Below are 19,487 nucleotides of genomic sequence, written 5' to 3' on the forward strand. Positions count from 1 at the left end.
GGTGGGATGTGAGGCTCAGCAGGTACACATGTTGCTAGGCCATCACTGGCTTTTATTCATCAGGAAACGCAGGGAAGCAAACTGAGGAAAGGGAAACGGAGGGCTAGAGAATAAGTAAATGGGGCAATATAGGAACAAGGAGCAAACTGCACGCAGGACTCAGAATTACGCTGAGACCCAGAGTAACAGGGCATGGACCGGGAGGAGGCAGGCCCCTGGCACAGGGGCAAGGGAGCAGGTGTGTGTTAGAGCTCTGAGGAGCGGCGGGGCTGCTGACCAGGCGGGAGCACACAGCTGACGTGACCTTGAGGCCTGGCAGTGCCCCAGGGTGTCGTCAGGGCACTGATTTAGACATAAACCCTGCGTGAGGGGCGGGCGATGGAATTGCTGTCCTCACAGTCTTTCTAGACAGGGAGACTGCATTGAGCCAACAGCGACACTAAATGCAGTGCGTGCCTGAAATGTCCTTCTGCCTACTTCCAGCCCTATTCACTTCTTTTTTGAAAAAATCTTTACTGAATTTGTTATAACATTGTTTCTGTTTTGGTTTTTTGGCCAGGAGGCATGTAGAATCTTAGCTCCCAGACCAGGGATTGAACCCACACTCCCCACACTGGAAGGTGAAGTCTTAACCACTGGACCACCAGGGAAGTCCCCTGACTTTTATTTCTTTTAGTCCTATTCTTCCTCCAAACCATCCTCCTCCAGGAAGCCTTCCTGGATCATCCAAATTTTCAATTATTTCTCCCCTATCTCAATTCTCATAACACTTACTGTCTGCATCATTCATTTGGCATCTATCATTTATTACTTTCAGATCAGATCAGATCAGTCGCTCAGTCATGTCCGACTCTTTGCAACCCCAAGAATCGTAGCACGCCAGGCCTCCCTGTCCATCACCAACTCCCAGAGTTCACTATTTATTACTTTAGGAAATATAAATATGTCTCATACATGTACATGTAGATACATATATTTATATACATCTATATCTATATATCGGAGAGGGCAATGGCATCCCACTCCAGTATTCTTGCCTGGAAAACTCCATGGACAGAGGAGCCTGGTGGGCTGCAGTCCATGGGGTCGCTAGGAGTCGGACACGACTGAGCGACTTCCCTTTCACTTTTCACTTTCATGCCTTGGAGAAGGAAATGGCAACCCACTCCAGTGTTCTTGCCTGGAGAATCCCAGGGACGGGGGAGCCTGGTGGGCTGCCATCTATGGGGTCGCACAGAGTCGGACACGACTGGAGCGACTTAGCAGCAGCAGCAGCAGCATATCTATATATACATAAGCTATATGTGCACATAGATATATATACACATACATACATATGTACTTTTATCTGTAAGACTGTAAGAGCCAAGAGAAGAGACACAGCGCACGATTTGTTAACCACTGTAACCCATTCTTTCGAGCCCAGTAAGCACTGGGAGTTGTAGAGGTGAACACTCACAGAATTCAAAGCTGTAACAGAATTCTCGCCTTTTAGTCTTAGTCCTGCAGTGTACCAGACTCGTATCAACAAGACCCGAGTCCCTGAATCTCTCCAGGCCTCACTTCCTCCTCAAACGCGTCAAAAATACTAATACCTCCTCACACAGTTCTCAAAAGCACCAAATTAAATCACGATTGTGGAAACACCTTGTAAATCATTATTCAGATTTAGGATAATATTATCATTCTCTTCTGGGTTTTAATCCAGGCTCTTGCATTTCATGCCAGTGGAAGCTTGGGTAAATTCTTCAACCCCTGAAAGTTCTTCGCATCCTCATCTGTAAAATAGGAAAGATAAGGCCTAACTTGCAGGGTTGTTATCAGAATTAAACGAAATCACATTGACAACGTGGCTAGCACGACACACAGCACCCAGCACTCACTCGGAAGTTTGCTCCCTTCTCTCTCTCACCAAGTGTGTCCTGGTAAGCTTTTTCTATCCTGCCTGGAGCAGCACCCTGCACACGGCAGAAGTTCGAGAAATATTTACTCTTGATAAGGATGCTAATGAGAATGATGTTAATGAAAACAGACAACGACTACCGCAAAGATGACTTCACGGTGGCCTAACGGCTAGCAAAACCGACTTTTAGATTTGAATGCCGTGTGCTTTCTCCCCCTTGCCTTTCTGAAATGTGGGGGTAGGGTGGGAGGAGACCTCAAGTCTGGTAGAGGCCCCTTTAAAAATGTACCCGGGTTCCTCCTCTGCCAACCAAGTCGCTAAAAATACTACCACAGCAAAAGCTGAAATATTTGCAGAGAAAAATGAATTTCCTGCTACCTTCACCCCTTCCACTCAAAATCCTGACCTAAGAAGCCCCCAGCTCGGCTTCACCAAAGGCGCAGCCTCCCACGTCCCACCCTCGTCTTATGGTGGAGTCCCACCGTGGGTTACAGCTAGGATGTTATGTTCAGAAAGTGCCCACTCCAAGGCGGGGAAGCCACAAGTCTTGGCAAATAGCTTGCCATGTGCCTTGGCGTTTGTCTCCGCTTATGAGGACCAGCTCTCTCCAAATCCCCCTCCATCTGTCCCAAGAAGAATCTGTACTGGACCCTAGAAGCTTCCCACTAATCCATCTTTTATCCTTTCTTGTGTTGAGCCATCTCCTCCTCTGCCAGCTTTGCCTTCCAGCTGTGCCCTCCACCTCCCTACTCCCTGCTGAGTCCAGCCTCCTCTCTGCACCCACGGGCCCCAGCTCACTCTCAAACCAGGCCCCTCCAGAGTTCCTCCCCTTTCTAGGCCTGCAATCCTTCTCCTTCAATAGCAGTGGAAGTTGAGGAGTTTTTGAAATGTGAAGAGTCAAGGACGATAAATGCAGGGCCCAAGCCCAGCAGGTTAACAGGTAACACTCCAAAGGCTGACCTTGGCCCCAGGCCCCAGGCCAGGCAGTTCTCTGTGGGGAGTGTCATCTGGTCTCGTCAGTTCCTCAAAGTCCTGGGACCCCTCAGTCCTCACTGCTCCTGTCTCCTTTCCTTCTCATTGATTCGAGAATCAGAGGCTCACAGATCCACCCAGCCAGACTTGCCGACAACCTTAGTCACCTAGTCCGGAAGAGGAACCCCTCACCAGAGGATGTGCGTGTCCTTGATGTGTGCTGGTGGAGGGGCCTGCTTCTGTGCGTATCTTTGGATGTGACTGTGTGGCGAAGAGCCCACAGTACGTGTCTCTGAAGATGTGTGACCAGTGTGTGTGTGTGTGTGTGTGTGTGTATGCATGTAGGTGTCATTATATGGGGACATCCCCATGTAGTGGTGCTGCTCCCCTCTGGATACTTGAGTCTGTGGGTGTCTGCCTTCCTATTTCTGTCTCTGCCTTCCTGTCTGTCTACCTTTTCCTCACCTCTGCGCCTGCCCATCCCCCTGACAAGCGCTGTGGCCAGTTCTGCGTAGGCGCCTCAAGTGGGCTCTTGCTGAAATGGTTGTTTTCCAGGTAGAACCACAGTCGCGTATCCATTGTCCCTTGGGCCTGCGGTTGTTCAGAGACACCCTCACCTCCACACAAAGGTGTCGTTCAGGAGGAGGAGAGGGCTGTGCTGCCTGTGCGGGGCTCTGAAGGGGGGGTGCATTAATAAGATACCCCCCTCTTCAGCTCTGACCAGCAGGAAGAAGGGCCCAGAGGCAATGCAGCCTGCAGAGTGATGTTGCCTAGCAACTTGGGAGACTTTACTGCAAACTCACTCAATCCCGAATTCCTCAGCTCTAATTTGGGAAGAGATAAGCACGGAGTCCAGGCCTGATATCCAGTGTGCCCCTCAGGTCCTCCTTCCCTCCCTCCTCTGGAAGCCAGAGTTGAAAACTAACGCTAACTGGCACAAACCCGAGGCCCTCATGTAGGCAAGGGCCCGAGTTCCCAGGACTTTCTGCCATTTGGTGGAGGTGGGGGGGTGGGGGATGAAGGATGTGCCAGAGACAGACTGGGGAACAGATTTTCAGTTACAAGGGTGGGTGGGTCCCAAACCTGCTGAGAGAGACACCCCTACACCCCGGGGCCTGGAATCCCAGCCGGCATCCAGCTCAGCTTGGGAGACAAGCTGGCTAACCCTGTCCCCAACCTGAGTGGCCACCAGAGTTTCCCTCCCACTCATTTTCCCTTTGGCAAGCAAAGCCCAAATGTTCAGGTAGGAAGGAAGCATGTGACAGCCGTGCTAGGACAGGCAAGTGGCTGTGGAGTCTCATCAGTGCCGTTTCAGCAACCCCTGTCTCAGCCAGAGCCACAGGGCATTTTCCCCCTCCTCCCCTCTGCTCCAGTCCACACATCTGAAGAGCAGGCATCCTTGCTTCCTTCCCTCCTCTAGGACCTCAGCTGAGAAGGACCTCCCAGTTTTCTCAGAAGTGGCCCAACCTCTTCACTAGCATGCCACGCTGCTAGCTCTGGTACCCTGACCGGTTGGGGGAGGTTGGCAAGCTGTTCCCCCACCAGGCTGTTCTCCTACGAGGCTCCTCCTCCCATATCTCCCTTCCCAAGCCTCTCACAAAGCCCACATCCTTCCTCCACCATGGACCCAGAGAACTGATGACTTTGGATATTTCCCTACACTGGGGTTGAGAGTATTTTCTTCCCCTCCCAGGGGCAAGGGTGAGAGTAGCCAGTATTTGTCTTATACAGAAGCAATGGAACAAGAGGTTGGGGAGGTGTGGCTTGGGGAGTGGGAAGGAAAGGTGTGTATATCTACATATATCTTTCTCTCTATATATACACACACCAAATGGGTGTCATGCATATATGATTTTATCTTGTTAGTGCAGGACATATAGATGGATGGATGGATGGATGGATGGATGGATAGATAGATATGTAATGCAGACATTTCCAGTAGGGTGATTGCCGTGTCCATGCGTGCTGGTGTGTGCACATAACAGGGAGTCTGCGTGTATCAGCACAGCGTGTGTACAAGGCCTGTTTAGTTATTTTTGCAGTCTTTGTCTGCGTGTCGAAGTGCACGTTTTAGTGAGCCTGGGAAGTATCATATATGGACGTGTTGGGCTCTGGTGTGAGCTTTTGTGTTTACGCGTGCCCACCTCCAGGTTATGTACCCACGCCTTCCCCATTCCACCGCAGAGTGATGACGATACCTTTAAACCGCACGTCCTAGGGGGTCATTAAATTCTTTGAGGCCTGAGTGGGGAGGGAAGGTAGAGGGAACCATATTTGGGACTCTAGCTAGTTTGTGGAAGTGTGGGTGAGGGGTGCATGGTTTTCTCTCTGTGGGTGGGAGGAGTGTTGTGCCCAGATGCGAGTGTTTTTGTGCCCGGGATGTCGGGGTCCTCCTTCTGCGTGCGCCGGCATACATCTGCTTGGCAGTCTGCCGCCTCGGCAGCAACGGGGAGGGTGTTGGTGGTGAGTTTGGGAGGATGGGGTGTGTAGGAGGAATGGATGAAAGTGTGTAGGCAGAGGGGTTGGGGCAGGAGGCGGGGCGAGGAGGAGGGAGCCGCGAGGGGGCGTGGCCCTGCCTCTAATCCCCCCGCCCACTCTGCCGAGGGCTTCTCCTGATTGGCTTCTCTTCCGCAGGGCTCAGGATACTTTCTCCAGCAGAGCGGAGCGCGGGAGAGAGGACCCGAGAGCTGAGCTGCTAGTTCGGCGCGGATCGGCTGCCTCGCCACCGCCCCAGGGTCCCCACCTGTCACCGCGCAGACCCCCTGCGCCAGCCTCCGTCCCAGCCAAGGACTCCTGACATCAAACATGGACTGCTGCACCGTAAGTGAGCGGGCCTGGGGGACGGGCACTCAGCTTGGTCTGGGGAAGGGGCTACCGAGAAGCTCCTGGAGGGGCAGTGGGAAGTGAGGGATGGAAGTGGGTGCAGAAGACCTAGGAGCCATAAGGGTGCCTGCTGAGACGCGAATGGTGGGTGGTGGAAGGCGCCCGCCTGACTTGGAAGCCCTAGGAAAAATGCTCCCAACTCGCGGGGGCGTCTGGGCGCCCATCCGCTAAGCAGTCTAGGTTGGACCCGGAGCTCGACAAGGCTCTGCAACAGTAAAGCTGCAGGTTAGACGAGAAGAGGAACTTCCCCAGGGAGACGCTGGAAACCGTCGCCTAGCGAAGCAACCGCGACTCCTTTCCCCTGGCTTTCGGCCCTCACCCCAATCCCCATCCCACTACTGCCGCCGTCGGTGGGCGGACAGGATGACCTTGGTGACCCTCGCGTCCTGTGCAGCGCCCGGTGAGATAGTCAATTCATGTTGGTTACCTTAGTACTGATGATGGGCAGCGAAGAGCCTAGTCCATGTGGTCCTGGGGAGGGATTGGCCCGGCCTCCAACGCTTTCTAGCTCTGGAGGGGGCTGGGTGAAGTGACCGCGAGAGAGCCCTGCTGGCGAGGGAAGGAAGTGTCTGCAATTTGTCAGCGCCCACAAGGAGACCTGACGCCAAAGCAGGTTGCTGTTAAAGGTGCGGGCATGAAAGCGCCTCGCACAGGACCAGGCTCCTGGCACATCCGAGGAGTGGTGATCATACGTGTATACGATATGTTTGTATTTGTTTATTGTTACTTTTATTTATTTTTAGTCCTTACGTATAGAGAAAGTCCGACTCCAAAGTCCTTGTATTCTCAGCCATTTGGTCAACCCAGCTAATGACACAAGAAGTTATAACTTTGCCTGCTCCTCACCCTCCACCGTATGGCTTAAAAAGGGGGCTAAATGAGGTTTGGATGGAAGGAATAGCCCAATTTAGAAGAGGTGAGGGTTCCCTGTGTCTGAGTACCAAGAGGCAGAAAGAAAGGGGCAAGTGGTTGTGGCTGTTGTTATGATGTTTAGCTCTTATTAATACAAATAATTGTTGTCAATTTGTGAATGCTTACCATGTACCTAACACTTTATATTTAACCATCATGACAACCCTGTGAGGTAGACATTTTTCCATTTTACAGATGTGCGAAGTGAGGTTTAGAAAGATTAAATGATTTGCCCAAGGAAGCACAGCTTCTAAGTGTGAAGGTAGAACACTAGACTTGTCTGATTCCAACAGCTGTAATTTAACCTCTCCTATAAATATTTCCAATATTTCCTCATTGTAAAGGTAATATGCTCATAACAGAAAAAAAAATTTAAACTGAAGAAAAGTATAAAAAAGAAACATGTCAATCATCTACAATCCCACCCCTAGAGAAAGCCCTGATAACATATTTTCTTCCAGCCTTTCCTCTCTGTTGTTCTCCTGGAAGCAGTTTTTGGTTGTGAAAGGAAAATTGGGCTCTTAATGGAGGTTCCTGGGCTCCTCACCCCCCAGTGGTGTTTTACAAAACAGAGAAAATAAATGGATGGTGGGTTCTGGGTATGCCTGTGGGGGAGAGGAAATATTGCCCAGATGGTAAGAATGCTGGGGAAGTAAGTCAGGAATCATGGTCAATGGAAAGAAATGCAAGAGCAAAGACAACAAAAAGCCAGAGAAGGACAGTAACTTGTCCCCACTGGCACCTGCAGGACTAATTAGAGTAGGATGTCGGGTGCCTGCCTGTGGGCTCTGGTCTGCCCTGGACCATGTTCCTGAGTGCCCAGAAAGCCATACTGAAGGGCTGGTGGGCATGGTTGGAATAAGTGTCCCCTAAAAAAGAAGACGCTGCTCACTCAAATAATACAGCAGAGGCAAACACACAATTATCCCACTTGCCCCGTATTCTGGGTCACCTCCTCCAGTGCATTCTGTACACAGGCGCCCTCCCCCTTTCAGGTCGTGTCTTAGGTATGCAGGGCTAAAGGGCTGGGCAAGAGACAGCACCACTGCCAGGCTGTGCAGGGGGTCCAAGAAGAGGTGACAGGCTGAGGGTTGGGGCAGGGCTGGGACTGAGCATCTTCCTACCCATCTCCATTCTGTGGAGGGCTGAGCTCTGCACTGGGAGGAAGCTGGGACATGCATAGTGAACAGAGCACATCTGGGAGGCTGGGAACCAGTCCTTCTTCACCATCCATCCTGGGCTCTCCCTGCTAACTATCCAACCTGGTGTTTGGGCAACACCTAGGCCTCCCTTATTCCCTTCTTTCTCCTTGGTAAAGAGGCTCAGACAGAAATGGGAAGAAAACAGTCCTGCTTTTTTTTTTTTTTTTTTAAGAGCAAGAGCTGTTGATTCAGATGTACCGGTTGCCAATTTACATAGTCACAAATATCAGGCTTTTCCTGAATCACTTAATATAAAAAGGCAAAGAAACAGTTTTGGACTTTTTTTTTTTTACTTAGTCTAGTTGATGATCCAACTCATAGAAATAATTACCTGCCCTGAGGAAGTAGTTCGCAGCACAGGTTTCTGAATCCCATCACTATTTGTCGGCTCTGTGACCTTGGGTAATTTGCAAGATATCTCGGATGTTTCTTGACCTGTAAAATAGAGATTAAATGAAGACGTCCTTTTTGGCTCAGCAGTAAGGAATCCTCCTGCAATGCGGATGACATGGGTTCAATCCCTGGGTCAGGAAAATCCCCTGAAGCAAGAAACAGCAGCCCACTCCAGTATTCTTGCCTGGGAAATCCCATGGACAGAGAAGCCTGGTGGGCTCCACAGGGTCGCAAGAGTCGGACACAACTGATCAACTAAACCATCACCACCACCAACGGGTGCAAAGTGCTTAGCACAGGGCCCAGCATATGACAAGCAGTAGGCAGGGATAATTCTTAAAGCCTTTAGAACAAGGGAGCTGAAGGAGACTGCCTTAATTGGGGACAACTTCTAGATGTGGCTGAAGATATTGAGATCCTCAGAGCTGAAGTGATGTTTGGGACCAAGAGCCATGACTCGTGTTTTGCCCACAACTATCCACCTCCCCCTTCCAGAAGCCCCCTAGTTCATGCAGAGCTCTCAGCACACACCATCAGATCTTGGTTTTGGAAGGCACCAACGTAGGCAGCCTTCCTGGGTCTTTTTACTGTCCCTCCAGCTCTGCCCTGAGAACTCAGCTGAAGGGAGAGGGAGTGGGCTCTGGGGAGAAGCAGTGAGTTGGGGGTGGCTCTGCCTGTTGTTCCATTCTGGATGCAGCTGGGGTGGGTGGTGGCAGCAGGTGGGTATGAGCATTTCTGGGGGAAGATACCCCTTCCTCCGCTCAACCGCTACAGCTGCTGGCTCAGGGGAGGGCGTTGGGCATGCGGTTTTGATCATTGTCCTCTTTGGAGAAGAAACTTTCGCCATTCCCTAAGAATATCCCCAAGAAAGGTTTGAGTTCTGAGAATCGAGGATCAAAAAAAAGAGTGATTTCTGTTTATAAGTGGGGAATGAGATGTCAGGGAGAGGGGGATAGACCCAGGAAAGACAAAAAGAGTGTGTCAGGCCTCTCCAAAGCCACCCCAGCCCTTGATAACACCTTTTATCTGCACTTAACTCAACTGTGGGCATCTTGAGTGCAAACCAAAGATCTCTGAAGCCCAGAAAATGCAGACAACCTTGGGGACCATGATGAGAGGAAGCCATTTGTAAACCTGGACTTAAGCATCTGAGATTGAAACCTATGAAGGTCCTGGGGTGGGATCTGGTTGGGGCAGTGGTCACTGAGGTCCCACTCACACTCATCTCAATTCTGTGAACTGGATGGGTGATGGAGGGAAGAGAAAGGAATGGAACTGAAGTACTCTTAGTATGTAAGACCTTGGTCATCTCCTGCCAGAGAAACAAAAACACAGGGAAAGTAGTGGAAGTCCTCAGGCAAAAAAAAAAAAAAGTCAGTTCAAAGGAGAAATGCCCTTTTAACTCCATAGTTAACCTTAAGCTTCCCACCTCACCTCATAGCTGTTGGGTTGGGTCTCCTTATTTTTTGGTTGCTCCCTATGATATTGCTTTTACATGACTGCTTCAACCTACTGAAACAACTATCTTGCATCAACTTACCATTATTTAAAAGAATCATAATAGCTACCATTAATTGAGCGACTAGATTGTGCCAGAAATTTTCTGCATATCACAGTGTTTATTCTTCCCCATGACCCAGAGGGACCTGATTTCAGATGGTTTGAGTTCTGAGAAGGAATGGAGATAGGAAAAGATTAGAAAACTTGCCCAAGACCACTCAATTAGCAAGTGGTAGAGCATGGTTCATTTTCTTGACTGTCTTTGCTTATCTGCAAAGTAGGGGTTAAAAGGGGCTTCCCAGGTGGCGCTAGTGGTAAAGAATGGGGAGACACATGAGACACAGGTTTGATCCCTGGGTTGGGAAGATCCCCTGGAGGAGGGCAGAGCAATCCACTCCAGTATTCTTGCCTGGAGAATCTCATGGACAGAAGAGCCTGTGGTCCATTGGGTCGCAAAGAGTCGGACACGACTGAAGCGACTTAGCACATACACAGGCAGGGGTTAAAAATAGAGTCTGGACTCTAACATACAAAGGCTTGACTCTTTGGTCCTGATAACTACCTGTACAACCTCAAGTAGGTTTTCAAGATTTAACTCAGTTTGATTAAGGGTCAACTGGGATAACAATAAAAGGTACGTCATAGGGTTGTTAGCAGGGCTAAATAAAATAACATCTGTAAAACCTTGTGTTGCCATGCCTGGAACAAGGGCAGTGCTTCAGTGGTATTAGGAACTATTGTCATTATTCTTTTCTTTCTCTTGCGCACCTCATGGAAAGGACTTCTTGCTCTTGCTTATCTTTCCTTTGTCCTTTTTTGAAGTGAAGCCTTTTCTCTGTAGCTTCTTGCAGACCATCCCCTCTCTCCTGTGTTTGGAGCAGTGCAGAATAGAGCCTGAATGGGAAACAGTCTCTGGCCTCTAGCCCTGGGTGGGGGAAGGCTGCCCCACTGCAGGGTAAGCCCCCTCTTCACCTTCATCCCAGCTTTGAGCTCTGGGGTGATTTTACTCAGCGAAGGGACAGCCTGCTGATTCTTCTAAACCCTCCCCCAGGGAATCCTGGACTCAGCAGGGACCCTTCTAAGCCAGAGGCACCCTCTGAGGATGGGGGAAAGGCAGCCGTGTCCAGGAGTCCCGCCGTGGTTTACTTTGCTCTTCTCCAGTAATTGCAGGCACCCTCCAGACAGCTAGACGACTCCCCTCACTGGGCCGCTGGCTTGGGCCGTGGCTCACTTACGGCTACCTGGCTGTCTTGTAGCACATCTACTGTGCGCTTCTTTTTCCGGAGTTGGGAACACAGCTGTGTCCACCTGACCCTGAACGTTCCTTTTTGTCTGCCGCTGCCCAAGACACACAAGCACACACATACACCGTCCCCTCCCCCTGCCCCAGTGCCGGCCCTGCCTTAGCCCCTTCTCTGCGCTTCCCACTCCCGCGTAGCTCTGGTCTCAGTCCCGCAAGTCTCTCCTCCTACCCCACCCTCTCGGGGATCTCGGCTGGGTCATCCCACAAGAAACACCCCCTCCCCGCTACCCTACCCTCAGGAGAGCGCCTGCTCGAAGCCGGACGACGACATTCTAGACATCCCTCTGGACGATCCGGGTGCCAACGCGGCCGCTGCCAAAATCCAGGCGAGTTTCCGGGGCCACATGGCAAGGAAGAAGATAAAGAGCGGAGAGCGTGGCCGGAAGGGCCCGGGCCCCGGGGGACCAGGCGGAGCTGGGGGCGCCAGGGGAGGCGCGGGCGGCGGCCCCAGCGGAGACTAGGCCAGGTGAGGCGGGCCGCAGGCTCTCCTTCCCGACACCGGGCCCCTTCCTCCGAAGGTGCAAGGATGACTAAGGGCACTGGGGGATGGAGAAGGGTGTGGAGGGAGCCAAGGAAATTGGCGATGTGGGGTGGGGACGCGTGGTGGGGACGAGGCTGCGGGCTCGAGAGCTCACCTGTTTCTACCTCCATCCTCCGTTCTGCCTCGCCCCGGACCGAAGGACTGAGCATTTTCGAAGGTAATGAATGCGACTCCGAAGCAGCGGGGTGGGACCCCTGAGTGATAGAAAAGCCCCAGACCCACCCCTTCCCTCTTCCGCCCCCACCCGCCTCCAGCCGGGGAAAATGCCCCTAAGCCTACGGGCTTTCTGACCCTTGGTAACAGCTGACGCTGCGACGGGCGCAACTGGACCGACACACCTGTCACCCGCACTGGACTCCACAAGCCGGGCCCAGGGGTCACAAACACCCCGCGGCTCGCACACCTGCCGGCCGCGGGCTCATTTCAGCTCAGTGACTCCGAGTGGGCAGTCCCGGGTGATCCCCGCTCCCCGCCCTGGGTGCCCCGGTTCAGGACGGAGGGTAGAGAAGAAAGTACTGGGAGCGGGCAGGTGCTCACCCCTTCTCTCTGCTCAGTTTCCCGAGACAGATGGATGCCGCGTCCCCTTCGCAGTGACGAGACTTCCCTGCCGTGTCTGTGATCCTCTCCTTTCCACCAACCTGCCAGCTTCAGGAGCCCTCTCTGCTTCCCCCAGAGACTCCCTCTCCCAGGAACACTTCGTCCATCAGTCGCTAAGGCCGTGCCCTTTTAGTTAGCTCTCCAGTCTCGTATGGTCCCCGTTCGCCCTTCCTCCCCATCCTGACCCCCCCCATCCTCGCGCCCCCAAATCTTTAGCTTCTCGCCAACCTCTCCCCGCACCCAGCATGCAGCTCTCTCTCCGCAGCCTCCGCGTGCTTCCCTTCGCGCACTGCGGAGGGCGCCCTAAGCCTGGCCCAAGAACACTCCAAAAAAAAAAAAGAAATCCTTTAGTTCCGCGCGCAGCTAAAGGGGGCGCCCCTGCGTCTCTGCTGCGCCGCTCACGCCCCAGCCTAGTCTAGAACTTTGGGGCGAGGAGAGAGGGGAGGAGGGTTTTTATGATGTCGGATGCCCCTGCCGGTGATCAGAAGGGAAGTTGCCGTGTCACGCCCCAACCCCACGCCTGCCTGTAATCAGCCCTCCCCTCTCCCCAGCGTACCCCGAGAGCCACCTCTCCAGCTCTCCGCTTGTTTACGCGAACGCGGAGCGCGGGGGCGGCTCGGTAGGAGGGGTCTCCCGCGGCCCCGCCCCTGCTCCTGCTGGCCCCGCCCCCCACGGGCTCCTGGGGCTGTGGCCGGGAGGGTTTTTATCTCCGTGTGTGCATGTGACTGTGCTGGGTTGGAATGTGAACAATAAAGAGGAATGTCCAAGTGTTCAGAGGGTGCCAGAAGGGAGGGAGTTTGGGTACATGAGGCCACCGCTGGAAATCTGAACAAGTCTCCTTTGACCAAACCAAAAAGTGGAGGTGGAAGGGTGAAGGGAGGAGGGGAACCAAGATTAGAAGGTACCTTGGGAACCAAACTTCCCGCCCACAGCATCCCTTCTGGGAATACTCTTTGGGCAGTCTAGAGGAATTTGCTAAACCGGCAGAACGAAGAGAGAGACAGTATGGTACCCAAAAACTTTAATTTCTGATATTCCCCCTCAGGGATCAAGAGAGAAATCAGACAACCATAGGGAGCTTTGACTTGGTCGTCACCGTGCTGGCAGAGTAGGGCCTCTCCAGGAGCCCGTTGCTAGAATCTTCCCTTTCCAAAGGTTGCTCAGAAACCCCCGGTGCCATGGCGTCCTCCCTGATGGGATACAGGCAATTCTTAGTGAAAGCTGGGTGCATCCCTCAGAACACACCCATCCTCTATCCCAGGGACTTCTTATTTTTACTGTGCGTAGGAATCCTTGTGGAATTTTGGTTGAAACGACAATTCCAGGCCCTATCCCTCCCCCAAACACACACACACACACACACACAGATTCTGCTTCAGGAGGAATAGAAGTGGTTTGAATCTGAATGTTTAACAAACTCCTAGTTCAGGTAATCTGAGGACTGGGCTTCCCAGGTGATGCTAGTGGTAAAAGAACCCACCTGCCAATGCAGGAGACATGAGACACAGGTTCCATTCCTGCATTGGGAAGGTCCCCTGGAGGAGGGCATGGCAACCCACTCCAGTATTCTTGCCTGGAGAATCCCATGGACAGAGGAGGGATTGGAGAGGACAGACTGGCAGGCTACAGTCCATAGGGTCGCAGAGTTGGACAGGACTGAGGCAGCTTAGCACATAGGAACTCTCCCAGTGTGAGGACCACACTTGGAGAAAGGATGCCTGACTCTGGACCCCACAGCTGACAGCTGAAGTTGATGACAGGTGGCTTTTGCCTCTCCTTTCCTTACTACCTCGCTCTGCCCCACACAGAAGAACTAGACTCAGCTGAGAGCTCAGGACAAACAACTCCCAGCCTCCACAGCCTGTTAATCTATGTAAAAGTTCCTTAAAAGTGAAAAGCAAAACATTCTTCTAAGTGTTAGGAGGGAGAGGGTAGCTCATGAACCAAGCCCTCCACCCTGCACACTTCACTCACACGCTGAAATACCAAGCCGCACTGCACCCACAGCACAACCAAAGCCCAGGGCTGAGCCATGCCCCTCACCCTGAAACACCCCTGAAGGTGTCAGAGTTTGAGAGCTGCCGTCACCAACTCTTAACCCAAGCCCTTTCCTCCCACCCTGACCAGCCCTCAGCCCTTCTGCTCACTGTAGGTCACTCCCCCCGAATGTCTCCTTGGGCCTCTTCCTCCTTTCTTTCTGGAACCTTATCAGGCAGAACACAGCCACGGACAGGAACAGCAGGCCCAGCAGCACCCCAATCACAGTCCCAGCCACTCGGCCTTTGGAAGGGTCTAAGGAGACACGTAAGGAGATAAATGCCTGGTGGCTCAGATGGTAAAGAATCTGCCTGCAGTGCAGGAAACCTGGGTTCAATCCCTGGGTGGGAAAGACCACCCCATAGAGGAGAGCTTGGCAATCCACTCCAGTATGCTTGCCTGGAGAATCCCATGGACAGAAGAGCTTGGGGGGCTACAGTCCATAGGGTCGCAAAGAGTCGGACATGACTGAAGCAACTTAGCACACATACAAGGAGACACATGATCGTCAGAGCAACAGACCTTCCTTGATGCCCCCGATGGCTTCACACTGACCCCCTACCCAGGCAGACCAACCCAGCCTTTACCCAGCATCCCCTACCAGTCACAGAGAGGGTCAGCTCACAGGACGCACTGCCCATCTGGTTGGTGGCCACACAGCGGTAGGTGCCCGAGGAAGCCAGGGAGAGATTGGTGAGAATGAGCTGGCCAGACACCTCATCTAGAGAATAAGGAAGAAGTGTCCATCACTCATTCGACTCACAGTGAGCTACACTATGACAAAACTGTATCTCACTTCATCCTTACCACAATCCCATCAGGAAGGAACTAACCTCGTTCTATAAGTGGGCACACTGGCTCAGAGAAGGAAAGTAATTGTCCAAGGTGACCCAGAGAGGAAGTGCAAAACCACTGCAACTTCTGTACTCTTTCCACCCTATACAGCTGCCTTTTCAGGGAAGGGGAAATGGCACACATGAAGGGTTCAGACACCGCAGTGAAACTGGGGTGGGCTGGCTACTGGCTGATGTCAGGTTCTTGGTTGGTGGAAAGGGTTTGATTGCTAGAAATTGTGTTCTCTGGAGTGGGCTCTAAGCTGACCCAAATGTTCTTCTAAGCTGCTTACCTTCCCTTTACAAGGAAAAGTACACATTGGGAGGTGACCTGGGGGCTTTCTGCATTGGTAAAGTGGTTTGCTGGGCTTGGGAGGGTAGCCAGGGCACTGGAGCCAGCATGAGGAGACTGAGAAGCCAAGGCTCTTAGCCAGCTATGTGATCCCCTGTAGGAGATTCAAGCCAGTCCTTGCTACTCTGCCTCGGCTTCCTCTCTAGGAAGTTTGGAAATGATTCATGACCATTAAGATATCTACAAGGAACCCCAAGCCCCAGAATAGACAAGTGGGAGTCACAGAATACCCCCTGCCTTCCACTGTCTTCCAGGATATCAGAAATATGTTTAGCTTGATAAATGCTCCCAGGACCACACAGCTGCAGATGGTACAGGATGACAGGAGGGAAAAGTAAAGGCAGCCAAGGAAGAAGTAGGGGAGATATAGCCATGTATCTCATACCTCCAGACATGGAACTTCTATTGTGGCTGTGTGGAGTTTAGAGGCCAGATCTGCCCAGGCTCTGAGTCCCATCTTCCTTGGTGGCCTGGACCCTTACCTTGCACCATGCTGCCAGGAGAAGGTGTAGGAGAAGCTCCAAGGCGGATCCAGTTGTACACAGGCTTGGGGGCTCCCATAGAAGAGCTGCATCTGAGCGCAGCAGAGCCCCCCACGAAGGTCTGACCACTCTGACTGCATGCAGGTCTACTGGGGGGCACTGCAAAAGTCATAAGAAGTACCTTAGCTTTCTTCTGGCTCCACCTCCATGAAGTGCTAAGTTTCCTGCTTTAATACTCCTACCTACCACCTAGCGGTCCACCTCTGTTCACACACCACCTCATCTCCAGGAAGTAATTTCCACTATTGGAAATTCTGATTGTTAGAAAATTCTTCCTCATGTCAAGCCAAATCTGTGTTAATATGATATCCTCCCATTGGTTCCATTTCCTGCCCTCTGGGCCCACAGAGAAAAAAGAAGAAAAATCTCTCCTCCATAAGACAGCTCTTCAGATATTTGATTGCAGCTGTTACACACCACCACCTAAGTCTTCTCTTTTCCATCTCAACATCCCCAGCCCCTTTAATAGTTTCTTCTGTTTGCTGATCTCCAATCAGACTCTAGTTTGAGGTTAGATGGATGCTCTAAACAGGAAGTTATTGCTTAGTGATGGAGTGCCATCTTCCTTTAATTGGCCATAGCTTTTCTCTGCTGCTAACCTAGAGAGAAACAGAATCTATCTGCAAATGGGAGGTTCCCCTAAAGATGGAGCTGTTGGGGGATGACTCAGATCCCTATCTGTGGGAGAGATTTACTAGGGACTGAGGGAGGAGGGTGGAGCAGGGGTAAGATTAGACAACTTTAGGAAAGGGTATTTTCCTTCAAGGTCTCTAGTGCAGTTAGGTGCTTGGGCTAGAAAGCAGGATAGGGGAGATTTAGCAGGCCAGTGCAATCTTTCAGGTAATGTGGGTGGCTGGAGGGTCCCTAGCCTGGCTTACCCAGCACAGTAAGGTTGATTAGCCCCAACCCATTGGTGTAGAAATCTGGCGGATTGTTAATCTGGCAGAGGTAGGTTCCAGTGTCTGAGGGGCGGACATCGGTCAGTTTCAGGGTGGCCACTCCTCCTGTGGGGGGGTTCTGAAGCAGGCTGGCCCTCTCTGCCTTAGAACCAGTTGGATACAGCTGGCCATTGGTGAAGTACAGGATCTAGGGAGAAGCAGAAGACATGCGGATGTGCCTTTTGCCACCTGGTGTCAACTCTACAGTCCTTCAAAGCAGGTATAAGAGACCCTCCCTAAAGCAGCCAGGGAAGCTGATACTCTGTAGCCAGAACCGTGAAGGTCTATCTGTCCCCAAATATCATCCCTTCCCAGGTGCTGAATGAACTGGATTCATTGCTTTCAGCCACGCAAGCTCTCAATCCAGGGGTAGGGGCGGGGAGGGAGAGCAAATATTCCTGGAAGGGGCAGCATTTTATCCTGCTTTTAATCACAACAGCTTAGCCTCTGTGAGTTTATGAACTGACACTGGAGCTGCACTCACATAGGGAAGTGGCTAAGTCCCGTCTGACTCTTTATGACCCCATGAATTGTAGCCCGCCAGGCTCCTCTGTCCATGGGATTTCCCAGGCAAGAATACTGGAGTGGGCACCATTTCCTCCTACAGGGGATCTTTCCAGCCCAGGGATCAAACCCCGGTCTCCTGCCTTAGTGGGGCAGATTCTTTACCACTGAGCCACCAGGGAAGTCCAACTATGGGGGAGGAAGTTACAAACTGCAGGACTGTGTATGTGATACAGGGTCATGCAGACTGTGTTCCTAAGAAGATCTAGAAAGAGTGCACTGATTTTTTTTCATCCAAGTATTTTCATCCCCAAATGCACTCTCTCTGACCCCCTGCCCTCGTCCTAGGTGGGTCCCCTGGTCCTGCATCTCCTTGTCAAGTCCACCAAAGGCAAGAAGACCCCCCACTCGCGCAGGCACCCCCAGCTCACCGGTTGGGACATGGAGACAGGCTTCCCAGGCTGCACAAAGCTCCACTCCAGGGCAAAGTTGTCTCCCACCGAGGTGCTGTAGCTGCAGGTCAGCTCCGCAGTCTTGCCCACCGGTGCGCTCAGGGGCTCGGAGGGCACCTTCACCTCCACAGCCAACCCGGGGGCTGGGGGTGCCAGAGGCCGGCGGGGGGAGGGCTCAGATGACTCTGAGTGTCCTCCCTCTGCCAGGGCTCAGCTCCCTCCTCTCCATCCCTCCCTTTCCGAAACCTGAGGTTTCCGGGAGGGAGGAGCCCAGACCCGCCAGGTTGGTGAGTGAAAGGACCAAGACTGGGCCAGGTCCCGGGGTGTGTTTGTCAGGAAAAGAAAAACAGAAGTTGGGTGGTGGTTAAACCCTACTGAGAGAGGCCCAACTTGTCCTCCAGCCTCTGTCCTCGACCCTCCCAGCAGCCTTCCATGTCCCCTCCCCAGTCCGGTTGCTCTCATCCCCATCTGCCAGCCCCCTCCTCACCACTTAAGCCGACCCAGACCAGCAGGACCCTGCAGAGGAAGCACCCCGGGAGCCAGGCCATCATCCCGCCAACTCTTGGTCCGTCTGAGTGTCTGGGTCTGGGAGAAGGAAGGGAGCGCCCACCAAGCAGCCTGCTGGTGCTGGGCCGAGCGAGACTGGCTATCTCAGAGCAAACAAGGGGAGAGGCCGGGCCCTGAGGTAAGGAAGGGCTCCTCCCTCCTCCAGGCCCAATACAGGACTCATTCTCACCCTACCCCCTTCTGTTGTCCCCTTTCCCCCAATTTCTGAAGCTGTCAGGTGTGGGGGGTGGGGAGGGCTGGGTTTGGGGTGGGGTGGGCACTCCAGGGAAGGGGAGGGATCAGAATGGGAGCTCTGCAGGGAAAGAGCGACCCTGGAGGAAAAGAGATGCATCCTGATAACTGAGATGATGTCACCACTTCGGGGTCTCACACTGTGAGCCTGAACCCCAGGCTAAGACCCCATCACCCCCTTCCACTCCCTTCACAGAGTCTTGTTCCTTCTGAGGCCCTCGGAGGTCCTTTTCTCCCCTGAGACCCCTTCTTTGGCCCTTTTGGCATCCCTTGTTGAGATAGGTGTCTCCATGGAAACTACAACCCTCCTCCCGCCTCCCAGAGCCACCCCATTACATGCGCAGAGAAACTGAGGTCTAGAGAAGCCCCCACCCTGGGTATGAAAGCGTATGGCAGGATTGGTATGGACACAGCAGCCCCACATCCTGTGCCTGGCTCTGCCTCAGTACCGGGGGTCACTGCTGGATGGACAGGAAGGATTCAGTGGTCTGGGAGAGGGCAGGAGGAGTCAGGTTCTTCAGGCCCTGCACTTGAAGAGGAAGCAGAAGATTAAGTGCACAGGCACCCAAGCTGCGAGCTCCAGCAGAAAGTCACCAATTTCATCCCCTTGCTGCTTAAAGTGAGTTAGGACCTCCCCCCGCCTCTCCAGCACCACCTGACAGCACATGACCCTTGTAAAGACTCTAGAAGAGCTATCCTGAACCAGAAAGCCAAGTCAGAGGCTGTGTGGAGAAGCCCTGCTGGGTCTACAGTCTGGGTACCACCCTCTTTGCATCATCCCGAGAGTCAGCTTCTCCCTGGGAGTTCCAAGTTTGAAAAGGCGAC

The 19,487-nt window shown here is 52.7% G+C and overlaps 2 protein-coding genes across 3 annotated transcripts; one reads left to right on the forward strand and one right to left on the reverse strand.

Annotated features, from left to right (window-relative positions):
• Positions 1-785: 785 nt before the first annotated feature.
• Positions 786-19,288, reverse strand: VSIG2 (V-set and immunoglobulin domain containing 2). The gene is made up of 10 exons (XM_019954991.2): positions 18,352-19,288; positions 17,844-18,007; positions 16,849-17,056; positions 15,911-16,069; positions 14,845-14,964; positions 14,354-14,498; positions 11,302-13,396; positions 8,204-8,307; positions 6,186-6,307; positions 786-1,778 (listed from the first exon to the last, which is right to left on the reverse strand). Exons 1-7 carry the CDS (start codon positions 18,413-18,415, stop codon positions 13,267-13,269), a joined length of 990 nt encoding a protein of 329 aa, XP_019810550.2. The 5' UTR covers positions 18,416-19,288; the 3' UTR covers positions 786-1,778; positions 6,186-6,307; positions 8,204-8,307; positions 11,302-13,266.
• On the forward strand, positions 5,501-12,980 carry NRGN (neurogranin). Of its 2 annotated transcripts, XM_019954988.2 has the most exons (4): positions 5,504-5,695; positions 11,308-11,534; positions 11,749-11,766; positions 12,164-12,980. In XM_019954988.2, the coding sequence occupies exons 1-2, from the start codon at positions 5,681-5,683 to the stop codon at positions 11,527-11,529; spliced, it is 237 nt and encodes a 78-aa protein (XP_019810547.1). In that variant the 5' UTR covers positions 5,504-5,680; the 3' UTR covers positions 11,530-11,534; positions 11,749-11,766; positions 12,164-12,980. The 2 variants fall into 2 exon arrangements, with proteins under 2 accessions (XP_019810548.1, XP_019810547.1); XM_019954989.2 differs by lacking the exon at positions 11,749-11,766 and having other exon boundaries at positions 5,501-5,695.
• Positions 19,289-19,487: the final 199 nt, after the last annotated feature.

This window comes from Bos indicus, chromosome 29 (genome assembly GCF_029378745.1).
Source record: "Bos indicus isolate NIAB-ARS_2022 breed Sahiwal x Tharparkar chromosome 29, NIAB-ARS_B.indTharparkar_mat_pri_1.0, whole genome shotgun sequence".
NCBI classification, from domain to species: Eukaryota; Metazoa; Chordata; class Mammalia; order Artiodactyla; family Bovidae; genus Bos; species Bos indicus.

What these genes read in the sequence shown, in the direction of transcription:
- VSIG2 (XM_019954991.2), bottom strand. Translation starts at nt 18,415, where the DNA reads ATGATGGCCTGGCTCCCGGGGTGCTTCCTCTGCAGGGTCCTGCTGGTC. An exon ending in TCCTGGCAGCATGGTGCAAG is followed by an intron (nt 14,965 to 15,910) that starts GTAAGGGTCCAG and finishes CTTATTCTCTAG; the next exon opens with ATGAGGTGTCTGGCCAGCTC. An exon ending in TTCGGGGGGAGTGACCTACA is followed by an intron (nt 13,397 to 14,353) that starts GTGAGCAGAAGG and finishes GTATCCCATCAG; the next exon opens with GGAGGACGCCATGGCACCGG.